This window comes from Centroberyx affinis, unplaced genomic scaffold (genome assembly GCF_046629955.1).
Source record: "Centroberyx affinis isolate AG114_WGS23_722 - 3 ecotype Tasmania unplaced genomic scaffold, CSIRO-AGI_Caff_v1 ptg002858l_1, whole genome shotgun sequence".
NCBI lineage: Eukaryota > Metazoa > Chordata > Actinopteri > Beryciformes > Berycidae > Centroberyx > Centroberyx affinis.
Window position 1 is genome coordinate 156,243 of NW_027280993.1, and position 14,655 is coordinate 170,897.

The window sequence follows — 14,655 nt, forward strand, 5'->3', positions numbered from 1 at the left end:
GTGTGGTTGCTCCTTCTGCAGTCTCCCGTGTCCCCCGTCTGACTCACAGCCTTCCGCACCGGCTGGAAGGATAGACGGAGCGAGGGAGGGACAGATGCCGAAATATTGATGTCCCCTGTTCTTTCACGTTAAAAAACACACACAGGGGGAGACATGACACATGAAGAGGGAGACAGGCCGGCGATGAGCGAGAGAAAAGATAGACAGAGAGAGGGAGAGTAGGGAGAGAAAGATTGAGAAAATGAGAGCAGAAAATAGATACGAAAGAGCAAGAGAACTATGAGGGGGAACTAGGCGAGGAGCGAGCTGAGGAGGAGGGAGTGGCCCGGTGTCAAGCGATGCTGTCAGTCTGCTGTCTGGCCCCGTAAACGGCCTCTCCTCTGAGGGCCCTTCAGGGACCGTGGTCCTACCAGCAGCCTGTGACCTCACATTCTCCCCCTGCATGGACAGAATAAATGCCCTGGCAAGCCGCACAGCTGCCCCCGACGCGCCGCGCTCGCAGCCAGCCGGATACAGTATTAACACCGGGAGACAGACACAGTAACCCGGGGCGATCGCTGCTGTCAGTCACTTCCAATGCTACTGTTTCTAGGATCTCGTTTGCACGCTGCAGAGAATAAAAAAGAGGGACTCGCCTCCGGTTTTTGCGTCTAATGTTTTCTCAGAATGTGGCCATGCTTTGTTTTCTGCTGGTCTTTTCTAATTTTTCAATGGAAGTCATTGTTGGAACTGCACATAATTGTCTCCCCTGATCCAAGTGGGTGATATTTTTTTCCATACTGCATAATTTCCTAGCTCCCATATTTCTGCCTTCTCGCCCCACCCACACCCATTGTCCAAATATAATATAGATAAAATGCTGCCTAGATTAATTGCCCTTCAACTAAGTTGCCTATCATCATCTGCCCTCTAATACACTCTTTTTCATCACGAAAATGAACCTCATTTTCAGTTAACTAATACAGCCATTTAACTTAAGTAGAAGCTTTGATGAGTCAAAAAAAGGAATAGGTAAGTCATTGTTCCTTGGCTGCCGGGGCTTTTGCAGTCTCTTTCATATCAGTCCTGCTCTGGATTACAGTAGCTGCTGCTCGTATATTCGCACCGGAGAGGCATTTTGTGAAGTGTGGGCTTCTCTTCTGATAAAGGATTTGGGCTGGATCAGAACTCAGATTTGTTAATAAAGCCGATGAATCATATTCCATGTGATGTATCTATAGTGTAGGTATATTTTGCATAGCAGTTTATAATTTGCACTTTGTGGGCAAGGCTGATTTGTGTACTGTTCAGCTTACATTGCAGTGCCTGTGAATAATGTCTGTGTTTTACATTGCTCATCTCACAGAATTTACTGTGGAATATCATTTAAATTACAAGTGCAAACCCAGTGCTTAGGGGCTTTCTTAGACTATTTTTTTCCCCTTGATTTTGGCTGAAGTAATACTTGATGATGCCTGACTAGCATGTTTAAGGGTCCATTTAAATTAAAAACACAAATGCAACCAAGCGTATGGAATGTTAAGGGTTTAACTGAGTGAGTTCAAGTTCAAGACATACTTGGAGTAAGTCTTTTTTTTAGGTAGAAATCATGTGAAAAGTCACTACTTCGAAGGAGGTGGGGTTTGGCTTGTTTGACAGTTGAGGGTTAAGGGGGACGGATCTTCATGCATTGGCAAAGGGGAACAGAGGGCTGTCCTGTGTGTGGTGTACCGAATCGTGAGCCAGCCTGTTTGACAGATGCACCATTTGAAAAATAGCAGGAGAGGGGTCTCTTCTAAAATCCCCCACTGCGGGGGCCCTTTAAATGAGTTTCAGTCAGACGCGTGTCAGAACGAGAATGAATTCCACCGAGTGCAGATTTGCATAAATAGGATGAGAATAAGAAACCGGATACCTGAGAGAAGGTGATGTCTGTGCCCTCCTAGGCTAATTGTCGAAACATTGAACTGCTGGAAGAGACAGGGCTGCAGACTTCTTGTGATTGTTTCCAACTGCACTTTTGCAATCTCCTGGAAAGACATAAATGATGGGCTCAGAGGTGGCATGCAGTTTGCCACACAATGAGGTCCAGGAATCGGACTCCCAGCAACTCAGTCTACGTTTGAATGAAATGTGATCTTTCTGTCTCTTCCCGCAGACACTTCCTCTTCAAGCAGGGCTCTGGGTCATCGGCTCTGCTGTCGGGGGCGGGGCAGGGTTACCCCCTGACCTCCGGGACAGTGTACTCGCCTCCGCCCCGGCCCCTCCCTCGCGGCAGCGTGACCAGACCACTGTTTACCTTCAACAAGCCTCACCGCTGCTGTAACTGGAAGTGCACGGCCCTGTCTGCCTCGCTCCTCACGCTCACCCTGGCCCTGCTGCTCACATACGTCATCGGTGAGTTACACATCAAACACGCCGGTGCTAGTTTTGTCATATTAGCAGCAGCATTTGTGTAGTTGCACAAAAAAATATGTGGCTTTGTTTGTTTTGATTTTAGAAAAATCAACACAGTTAATATTAGGAATACATTTTCATAAGGTCACGCTACAGGACCCAGGAAATTTGAAGGCTTGTCAAGACACTGCCTAATTAATTCAAACAAGAATCGATGAAAAGTGGAGACACAAACTAAAAAGTGGAATTTTACAAATGCAGAATGTAACAGGCAAAAAAAGAGTTCAAAAAAGGCAGAATAGAAAAAAAAGAAGAGGGGATCGATAGGGATCAAAGCATGACTGCTGAAAATTTTTACACTCCTTTTTTTTTTTAAGGACTTGGCTTCAAATACAGCAGGTAATGTATTCCAAATGTGACCCTCTGTAGGATATTCTAAATTGTAAATTAACTGTCCTGGACCAAAGCACACAAAACTGGTAATTATTCCTTGATGAATACGCACATAAGTGCTAACTGTTCACACACTCTCTCTCTCTCTCTCTCTCTCTCTCTCTCTCTCTCTCTCTCTCTCTCTCTCTCACACACACACACACACACACACACGCACACACACACACATACACACCCTCCCACTCATTACCGCACACTTCCCCTATGATTTTATTTCCTACATTAGCCCTATTTATTTTTATTTCCCTTGTCACATTATACATCGTATTACTTTTCTCCCTTTTCCAGCCTTGTTGTTTTTGTTGTCTATTAGATTCTGTTATCCGATCCAGTTTTGTTATTGCTTGTCATCTTAATTCTTTTTACTTGTTTTGAATGTTTGTTATTTGTTTTGAGGGGAGATGATTTATAAGTCTCTGTGTGTTTTTTTTTTTTTAGCTCACCTCCACAAATTATTTATCTGTTCTTTCAGATTCTTTTAATTGACCACTGTTTTTTTTCCATGCAAATGAACTAAACTAATAGTTTAAATATTCATTGGAACTACACATAATTTTTCTGCAGATTAGTGAGGAATATTTCTGAGTCATCCATGAACACAGATTATTCTGCGTCTCTGTAGCTGTTGTGGTTGATACTAACTGTCTGGAATTACCGTGGATCTTTGGACTGGTGAAAGTTTCTGGGGTTGTTTTGCAGTGTTGAAGATCATCGGCGGAGTTTGTCAAAGTCAAATACTAAATTCATTCATCGATCCCCTCCGATTGCAGCCCCACTCCACCCCGGCTCATCCTCTCCTTCTCCGCTGCCCCAAGTGCTGCTATCCCAACCCTCCACCCAGCCAGTTCATTTCCCTCCTGTGGTGGTGCTCAAGGTCACGTTGGAGCAGGCAGGGGTTCGCATTAATCACACACACACACACACACACACACACACACACACACACACGCATCACAGACAGACATCACACACACACATATACACACGAATCCATGCAGATTAATCCCCAGGCTGAACCATGCTATTCCATTAATGTCCCGGCCCCGGTAATTAGTGCATTAGTGAGGAGTGTGAATGATGACTCGGAGACGACTTCACCTTTTAATTGGTGTCATGCTCCACTCCTGCTTGGCAATGATTGATCTCCGTGTTGACATCACCATGGCAACCGCACCAAGATGTATGGCATGTAAGCACAGATGATATGTTAGACTGTAAATCAAAGATATTCAAATGCAAGATTAAAGGGGTCATGGACTTAATGTCTTTGTCTAGGGGGAGAGGTTGAGACCCGGGCCACCAGATGATTAGCTTCTCTCATTATTTAATGATTCAGTCATTTTAATGAATTAATTAACAGCCACTGACATGAAAAAATAACAATCCGCAGAGTAGTATTTTGCACTTCCCCATCTTCATCAAATATGTTGAATTTGACTACATCCTTAAAGCTCTTTGCATGACTCAAGTGCGTTGTTTATTAATTTGGAGAGAACTAACCCAGCCAATAAAGAGGCAATGGTATTATGTCTAAAATTAAGGTTTCTAATTAGCACAACAATAGGACAATGCTTGATTGCGCCTAAGTGTTAGCAGCCTGGACCCCCTGTTGTGACTAACTAAAGACAGTCCTCCTCTCTTTCTTTACTGCCCCCTTTCCTCTCCTCCTCCACTCCTCCCATACCCCCTGGTGTTGCAGGGGCTGTGAATAGCTTTGTTAATTTGTTTATCTCCCAACGTACCCCTCCCTCCCGCAGTCGTAGCTTGTTATTAAGCACAACACGACCATCAGATATGAGAAGCAGGCATTATGATAGTGGACGGGGCATTTAAGGAGAGATAGAGGACAGATAAAGATTGTATCTGTAATCTTGATGAATATTGTTGCTGACAACGCTTAGCGGTAACTCATTTTCTATTTCAAGCTTCACATAAGTTCTGCCTCTGTAAACCTACGGGTTTCTATTGCGGTATCAGTCTGTAGGAGCAGCTAATTGGGATATTTTCTGCATTAATTAATATCTTGCCGTTTTAAACAGTTACAATCCTCAGTTGTTGAATCAAATAAAAAGAGCAGGCGGTATGTGTCAGTTATGAAAGCTCATCATCTCTATGGCAACAGGGAGAAGCTTCTGACGCAAGTGAAATGAACAAGTCAGCAGCACCCTGCAATCAAATAATCACATTCCCATCCACTCACACTTCAGTCACTAGCGCGCGCGCACACACACACACACACACACACACACACAGTAAAATAAGATGGTTCTTAATACATTTGTCGTGCAATATATGGTACTTCATGAGACCTGGTGGTTCCATAAAAAGCCAAACAGTTAATTATGTCAACAGTTAAGCTTTTGACAAACTAACGCCCACAGTTTGATGGTGAAGTGGACTAAGCAGCCGACTTTAAAAATATAGCCACTAATAACAAAGCTTGAGTTCAACACAGTCTCCACCATACTCAACAAAAAGATGGAAATCATAATAAAGAACTCTGCACGGCTTTTAAAAAACATTTCATACATTCTCAAGAGCTTCAATGTAGGACCTTTTGTAATTGTCATTATCAATTGCAAAGGCATTCAATAAGGATATCAATAAACATGCAGCGGTTGCTATAGCTGAACACGCAGAGCTGATAGAGAGTTCATAGAGTTCATGACTGACAGCTGATTTTCAGCTGATTCTGTGGCTGCTTAGCAACAACAACAGAAAGACATCTCAGCTGCTTCATTTTGTAGGTTTTGACAGAAAAATATAAAAACATTGCAATTTGACTGTTTTTTCAATCATGAGCAGTATGATCAGAGACTTAAAGGCTTCTCTTTAATAGTGCCAGAAATCAGATTTAAGATTTTTTGCAGTAGCACAAGCCAAAATCACAATCACTTTATTCACCAAAGTGCAACAAATGAACAGATTTTTTTCTTGGTGACACAGGAACAACTCACATAGTAACTTACATATTAACACATATGGTGCAGGGAACAGAGGGAACTTTGTAGGACATACAATAGACAGGTGACTATACACTACATATACACTATGTATTGCTATAGATTTATAGATTCAGCAGAGAGTGGGTTGTTTAGTAGAAAGTAGTTGTCATTAAGAAACTCATCTTTTAATAACTCCTATAGACAATTAAAAATAATTGTCTAATTTCTTATAGGCAGAAATTCAGAATAGTCTAATTTACTTCCGAATTTGTTAAGTATAACGCATTGTTTTTATCAAATGAATTTTCCATGGGCAAGTTTCCAATTCAGTCTTTGTGTGCAAAGTAATTAAAGGCAGTGCCTCGACAGAAATACTTGAAAGGGTAGAGAACTGTTCTTGACCTGATTTTTCACCATACTGATGTGAAGGACAAAGAATCCAGTACTTTGAATAAGCCCATGTGCAAACAAAGGCACGCCCAAATTCTACATATCAGCACATCGGATTGTCCATGTGAAAATGTGCTGTTATCAGTGTGCTGAGGACCTGCCTAACTGTATGCTGTCTGAATTGTGCCCTAAATGCATCTAGGCAGTGTAAAGTCTAGTTTGTTGCAGGTAGGTGAGAGTCCAGCCATGAGCTGGAACAGCATACCACAAGATAGTTATACTGAGTAGGATGAAAATGCATGAAAAAAGTTTGGCGCATTGAGAAACATCAACATTGTTACTGAGGTGCCATAGTACACAAAGACTAGTGCAGACTTTATGAGAAATGCAATATTGTTGATACAACAGGTGATAATAATGGACTACACGAGTTCATTAGTGCACCCAGGATGGCATGGGCTCAACAGTAACAGTAGTAGGGATTGCAGTCAGTTCCAATAGCAGGAGGTGGGCAAGAGACCAGACAAGCGTGGGTGTACTGAGCTAGAGTCAGAGGGTCAGTTGAGTCGAGTGAATACTGTCGGGAAGGTTGAGGTGCTGAGTCAGCCTGGTTGTAATGAAACGGTATTTGCTCCCAAAGGACAAGTATTTTGAACAGGTGGCTGCCTGTTTGTCCAGGACCGGCGGAAATCCTTGTTGCACTCGTCTTCATTGTGCAACTCTGTCATGGAGGGCAGCTGGCAACCAATTATCTTCTCAGTAGCGCTGAATCTATAAGATTGGCTGCTACAACTTGTTTGCGGTACTATCTAGAACCCTTTTTTCTTAAGAGTGTACTGGCTCAGCACATCTCCATTAGACACAAAAACTCTGTCACACATAATGACTCAATCACTAGTACAGCAATGCTCCCATGCTCTGTGAGTGCATCGCTCTTTATTCCCCTTGTCCTTTCTCAACAGACGTTTTTTAATCTGCTGTGTAATTATAGTTCACGGTGAAAGGTGGTTCACCTTTGAGTGAAAAATGTGTGTATCTGTATCCGCATGTACGTATGTGTGTGTATGTGTATGTGCTGCATACTTGTGTGGCTGAGTTCAAGTGCGTGTGTGCGCGAGTGTGCATGTACGTGTGTGAGTATGGGCTTGTTTGGGACAGTGTGTGTGTCTGTGTGTGTTCAAATCCCAAGCCTCCAGCTTCTCTCAGCCAGCTGCTTCATGCCTCATTGGGGTCTGTATTGATTGGTCCAGTTTCTCTTTGTTTCCAGACCTCTATTTTGGTCGTCTGATGCAGCTCTAAGAAACCCACTGGCCTTTACTAAAACTGCCCTAACAGCCAGAGAAGCCTTTGGTAAAATTGCTTCAAATAGCTAGACAGGCTCTGGTCAGAAAGCTCTGAATGGCGAGAGAGCCCTTTGGTAAAATGTCTTCAGAAGGTCAGAGAGGCTGAACAAAAATAGCGTCAATAGCTCCGATAGTTCACTAGGCAGGCACGTACTTGCACACAAAAATACACGCACGCATTACACAGACACACACACACACACATGCATGTACACACGCACACACATCCACACATATTCACGCAAACATGCTGTGTGTGTCTCTCTCTCTCTCTCTCTCATGATCTCATACAAACAAACACAGACACACACACAGGTACGGGGACAGTGCAGTGTGTGACTGTGAATGGCAGCTGTGCGTTGCTGTTGTGTCTGTAGTGTCGTAGCTCTCAGCGGCGGTAGATGGTGCTTGCCGGAGGGGAATCTAACATGGCGCCGATTCCCTGCGCATTTAACACCATTCTCTCTGTTGTAACATGACTCAGCTTTGATACATGGACATAGAGAGATAGAGAAAGAAAGCGAGTGGGAGATAGACAGAGAGAGCGGGGGACAGAGAGAGAAAGCGAGAGGGGGCGCGATTAGAAATGAAAGAATAACAGAAAAACGAGTGAAGCGGAAAGCTGTGATCTGTTGGACTTGGTGTACCGTTGCTACCATGACTAACCCGATGACAGTGAAAGCGAGTTTACTGGCAACAAAACACCAGGATACGCAGGAAATCTCATCAGCCGAGAGGGTGAAGTGTGTCACCACCTCCACCATCGCTTTATCCGTCTTTCCCTCATTTTTTTCCCTCCCTTTATCCATACAGGACCTCCCCTTCCAGATTAGCAAGGTCACATTGATGAGGTTTACATGCACGCCAGTCAGGAAGCGACGGTGTGACACATACTCTCTCTTGCTCTCTAAACGTGAACACACAAACACACGCATGCGCCCACACATACACACTTAAACAGCCATGACAGCGGTATTAGTAGCTTTCAGGGGGTTGGTGGAGGAGTGTCAGAAAAAAAAACCCACTTCATCTCTTCTCCTCTGTCAGACTGGAGGGAGGGCCGGCGGGCGGAAAGGCAGGAAGGCAGCCTCTACTCCAACGTTGACTTAGACACAGATTTGTTTTATTGGCTATGAAGTCCCTCTCCTTCACTCTCCTTCACACTCATTCTCCCCATTTGTCTCTTACTCTGTCCTCTCTCTCTTTCTCTTCTCTCTCCCGCTCTCTCTCTCTCTCTCTCTCTGCCCTCTTTCTCTCTCTCTGTCTTTCTTTCTCCCATCCTTCAGAAGTTGCGGCTTAGCTAGAGGCTGACAAAGCCATGCAGAACTTGGATGAGCAATTGCTTTTACTGTACATGGTAAACTGCGCACTAAATTGAATGACTGATGCCTTTGAAAGTGTTTGCTACTGGGCAAAGCAGCTGTAGTCTTTAGTTGTCAAGCGGAATATAGTCGGCAGTTAGCTGTGTCTGAGCGAAAAGAACTTGGCAATCAGGCTTGGGTGTGTTTCCTCCCGTGTGAGAGTATTGATAAATCATTTTTAACTGACTGCAGTGCTACCTTGGCTCTAATGGTTATCGATAAGACAGTATATTCACAGTCAATCTCTCCCATTGTGCCCTGCAGCCCAGCCCTGTTACAAGCACCAGCTACCTGCATGTAACACCCGTAAACTCCATAAACAGGCATTACATAGGAATGCACACACACACACACACACACACACACACGTTTCTTTTCTCTCTCTCTCCTACTCCCACTCCCTGCTTCTCCCACCACCGGTGAGAAATCTAATCATTATTGGAACCCACAATCATCTCTATCTAATCTGTAGAGACACACATACCTGACGACAACAACAGCAGCAGCAGCAACCGCACGCTATCGGTATCTCTGCATCTAGCAGCTGAAATAGTCTCTATTTTAAACCGGGCTACCTGGGGAGGCCGGCGACGAGCAGAATTTAGTCGTTCAGAGCTACCATCCATTATAGTCACAATAAAGATGTGACATCCATACATCTTCTCATTACAGCTGCAAGAATCTACATCAATTTTTCTCCCCCCCTTAGTGCGGCAGCAGCCCACCTAACCCTATCCACAGATCTCCATTGGCTTGGAGACAGTATAGTCCGCTATCGCCCGTTCTCTCATTTCTCTCCACAGTAGTTAGAGCGGCAAACCAGCAATATCCACATCAAGCGCTTCCTCCAGTTGCAGCCGAGCTCTCTCCATCTCTCCCCCACACCCCGTAGCACTATTCTCTTCAACTTGCCACATCTTCTGCGCGTATCTCGGCGGGGTAGCCGTCAGTGAAGGTGCAGCACAGAGGCCCCTCACAGCAGCGTCGTCCTATTACCTCTGGCAGTCATCTCACTGTCACACTGATCAATGATTCATGTGTGTGAGGGCCCAGGCCTGTTAGCTCGCTGCACTGCTGCTCGCCGTCGCCACTATACTGCTGCCGCTCACGTATAATGACTGGACTCAGTGGCTGTATCTCTAATGTGCGACGGTCTGTGTGCTTTTGAGAGAGAGCGCCACGGAAAGAAAGATGGACGTAGAGTCAGAGAGAGATAGATGGGCAGGCGGGGGAAAAAAAGAGAGCGAGCGTGAAGGTACATGCTGTGCACATGCTGCTCGCATAACTGTCCGCATGCTGGGTCTATGTGCGAGTGTGTATGTGTTTTATGTCTCCGCGCGCACGCACATGGCCAACCGCCACCGCCGCCCTCCTCTCCTCATCACGCTCCCAGGTCTTTATCCCTCCTCGCTTCAGTGCGTGCTCCGTGACTCTAGATGCTAAGTGTTCTAGCAAAAGGTCAACAGCCATAGAGAGAGAGAGAGAGAGAGAGAGAGAGAGAGAGAGAGAGAGAGAGAGAGAGAGAGAGAGAGAGAGAGAGAGAGAGAGAGAGAGAGAGAGAGAGAGAGAGAGAGAGAGAGAGAGAGAGAGAGAGAGAGAGAGAGAGAGAGAGAGAGAGACTGATGAGAAGGAGCTGGAGAAGTAGGGTCTGAGGGGTTTTTGAGGAGGCATGGAGTGGTGAGTAGGAGAAGTTAGGAGAGCTTGTGAGGACTGTCGCTGTAGAGTCACAACTGGAGTGGGAACACTTAGGGAACGGAAGTGTGTGTGTATGGAGGGAGGGAGCAAGAGAACAAGGGGAGAAAGAAAAGCAATTCAGATGAGTGGAAGAGAGGAGAGAATGAAGCATAAGAGATTGAATGGTGAAAATACTAAACGTATCAGTATGGGAATAACTTGTCATCCCTCACTGAGCACTCTTACAGACTCTAATTTATGAAACTATGATGGGTTGTTCCACTTCACTGCAGAATATAATACAAACAGTGATGATGCATACAAACGTACATTTGTAGGTGCAAGACTATATTTCTTGTTTAATCCCTAATAGAAGAAGTTGATAAGGGGCCATAGTTTAAAGGAAAACTGTGTGGGATTTTCTCTAATTCTATCACTGTTAAATGAATTGTGATAATGAAGATCATCAATAAATTGTGCTGTGTTCCTTTCTATCTGCATATTTTGTTATTTTGCCCACCCAGCTGCTAAATATGCAGGACTACCAGAGGGGGAGTTTTTGGGAAAGAGAGCCCATGAAATGAAAAGTACAAAGCAGACCATTTGGGTTACTGTTTGTCAGGGCAACAGTGACTTTTCTCCCCCAGCATGAGAATATGTCATCACAACTAATTTCACAGCAATCTATTAATGAGAAAATCCTCTACACTGCATCTTTTAAAAATGAAAATGCGAAAAGTGCGGTGAAAATGATATTTGAAAATGAGTGACTTGTTCCCACACTGATGTGAAGAGTCTGTGTGTGTCCATGTCTGGTCTCGTCACAGGCTGACAGTTCAATTAGTCTGAACTAAATGATGCATGACGTCTCCCTCGTGGCCCTGGTAATCGTCAGTGTTCTGCTTTGAAGAGCTCATATTGTGCATGAGTAGATAGCTAAACCAACAGTGGCTAGGGCTAGTCAGAAGTTGAAATGTTGAAATATGTGATTTGCTGATCCCCATAGATGCCACAGTGGAGCATGGGACCAAATTGGCTTCAACTCTCAGAGCTCATCACACATTTGCCATATTTTTCAAAGAAAATCATCTGCAAAGGAAAGTGACTGCAAATGGCTTTGAACTAACTGGAGTTTTAATTAGGTATTCCTCATCAACTGGGAAAGGAGTGTGGGTGAGTGGGTAGGTGTATGTGTGTGTGTGTGTGTGTGTGTGTGTGGGGGGGGGGTGGGTGGGTATGTGTGTAGGTGTGTGTGCATGCATGCATGTAAGTAGGCACATTTATGTGCTTATGTGAGCATATCTGTGATTGTGTTTAGGATAATTGTGAATTTGTTTTTCTAAGCAGCCATTTTGTGTGAGAGTAAGCGAGTGTGTGTCAAGTGATTTTCTCAGTGTCGGCAATCAGTAGACAGAAGACAGACAGTGAAGATGTTTGAAGTCGTTAGAAGTTCCTTACCTTGATCTGCATGCAACAGCCATCCTCTGACTGCCACCACCGCGTAGTAACTTTGTGATTTGAGTCTTTGCTTTTGTTTGATGTGCCGAATGTGTCAGGGGACCAAAAAAAACGTCAAATGATTTATTTCATTTGCTTTGTTCTCCATATCAGCAAAGGGGCATTGCCTTTTTAGATTCTTTTTAACTAGAAACTAAAGGAATGTTGGAGTGCAATCATATCTGAGCGGCGCCCAATGATTGGTCAGAGCAGGGGCAGAGTTTTTTACGGAACATTTTATTGACAGGCTTGCAAGACACTAATTAATTTCCTTAATAGGCAGGTGTTGGTTGTTTTTATTTAACAGCATGTTGGATTGTTGTCCCAGTAAACAGTTTTATGAGGGGAGGAGGGGGGGGTCCAGTATCCTCCCCTACCCTTTGTTGTTTAAAAGGCCCATATGGATTGTGAATCGGCGGCAGCTTTCAAAGCATCATTAGTCATGCATAAAAGAGTGTGTTAGCGCTTTAATACCAGCCCTGGGCTCAGGCTCTGAAGATCTCCCTTAATTGCCCACCTCTGCCACACTCGCGGTGTTCATGCGCGCATGTGTGTGCGTGCGTGTGGGCGTGTCGGCCGGTGTGTATGTGCGTTCTTGCCCACTGCCTTGCTGAGCACTAATAAGCACATAAACTGAGTGAGAGCTTTAAGATGAGCATTAAAGAAGATTCAGACACACCCCTCTGCATGCCTTGAATAATGATCCATCTTTCCTCTGCGCTCTCCCTCTCCCTGTCCCTTTGGCTGTGACTGTGTGTGTGTGTGTGTTTGTGTGTGTGTGTATGTTTATGTGTGTGTCAACCTGCATGCATGTACTGTATGTGTGTGAATCCATGTGGGTGTGCCTGCGTGTGTGTGGGCCCCTGTGTATGTGCTTGTGTGTGCGTGTGTGTGTGTGTGTGTGTGTGTGTGTGTGTGTGTGTAGCGGTCCACCTGTTAGGTCTGACCTGGCATCTGCGGCATGGTGAGAACCAGCTGTATGAGAACGGTTTGAGCTCTGTGGACCATCAACAGGAGGACGACAGCAAGACCAGACCCACCAGCTCCATCCACCCGCTGGACACACTCAACCCTGAAAACACACACGCCGGTGACAGAGGTGAGCCAGCACACATGGGGACACACTCACACACACATATATACACATACACATGCACAGACACACACAGGCTACACGGATACAGACATACGCAGACACAAAGCAGGCTACACATGCACCCACAAACACACACACACACAAATATGCCTACACACACACTCACACATTATACAACATGTGCGTGTATACACACACAAATACACAAGGCATAAGTAGACTTGAGTTCTTGTCCAATTTTGAACAGTGTGATACAGCATGGGCCCTAATACCAGGATTTTACTGGTAATACCAACACTCAGCACTTGAAGGGAAAAATCATAGAACAGCTAGTGACAAGCTGTGCCTGGATAACAACAGAACAAAAAGTAATATATACTATACTGAGTAAATATGCTCAATAAAACTAGTACAGAAGAGCAAATGTGTTAGCAGAGCACTTTGAAAGTGAAACGTGTTGCTTGATAACGATGGGTACTTTTATTTTGCCTTTCTATTTCTGTGACAGTTTAATAACAGTAAGGACAGTTTGCAAAGGCAGACACTCACAAGTTGAGCATGCACACACACACACGCACGCAAATGCATTACAAATACTGGTCCAATTTGTATACCTGTGTAATAGAAAGAATATTCATTCTGCTGTGTCTCTCTTAATACACACTTTTATATCTAAAATTTGAAATAGAAATCCTGCAAGCGTAATCAAACATTTTTTTTTTTACCACAGCAATTTAATGGAACCACACTTATTAATGTAGTAGCGAGAGTGGAAAATCCTGCGGAAATGTAAATATAAATGTTTAAACATTATGATTGGAATGTGTTGAGACTTATATCCATTGGCATGAATTCAAATCAGTTTCTATTGAATTAGGATCCTGGCCTGCATACATAACACACTTTGGCACAATGAATGTTCCATTACGATAGAGAGACATCAGTCCAGAGATCAGCCCTGAACTGATTACTCATTCATTAGGAAGGCAAGGTAATTGGTTAATCATGTTCCCTCTTAGCCAATACGTGACTGGAATAGCCCGTCTCCACTCGTTCCTCTCCCACTAGCCAGAGGAATTACTAACACCAATTTAACCCCGTGATATGGGACATTAATTGTGAGTGTTCCAGGTCATGAAGTCAGGCAGGACACAGCAACCTTCACGCTTAGACTGAGTCTGATGGATATTACATTGGATGCTGTTGGATCCCATGTTCAGCACTTATCCGGAGAACGTGAGAGCCAAACTGCAACCCACTGCAATTTAGGCAACCTGGGACATCCCTAAAGCAACTATTCCTGATGAATCCTCACATTCGCAGGATTAACGCTCTCATCAGTGGCTAAATCCTCCAATAGAGCACGCGGGGGTCATGGAATTCACTTTTGAGTGTTGCGTCACAACAATCTATTGTTTCAACTTCCATTGCTTTATATGCTTGATGGAAGCTGGGAAATCAAAATGGGCAAGGCTAAGCCGTCGATGCGAGGGGCTCAGATTAATAAAATTGGCACGGTG

The 14,655-nt window shown here is 44.3% G+C and overlaps 1 protein-coding gene across 1 annotated transcript in view; it reads left to right on the top strand.

The window, feature by feature from the left end:
* LOC139658253 (teneurin-1-like) overlaps positions 1-14,655 on the top strand; it is a gene marked incomplete at its 3' end in the record, with an annotated part of 74,034 nt that overhangs the window by 36,303 nt on the left and 23,076 nt on the right. The window contains exons 4-5 of the mRNA XM_071536338.1: positions 2,138-2,376; positions 12,965-13,138. Coding sequence (XP_071392439.1) covers positions 2,138-2,376; positions 12,965-13,138 — 413 coding nt within the window. The remainder of the gene's footprint in view (positions 1-2,137; positions 2,377-12,964; positions 13,139-14,655) is intronic.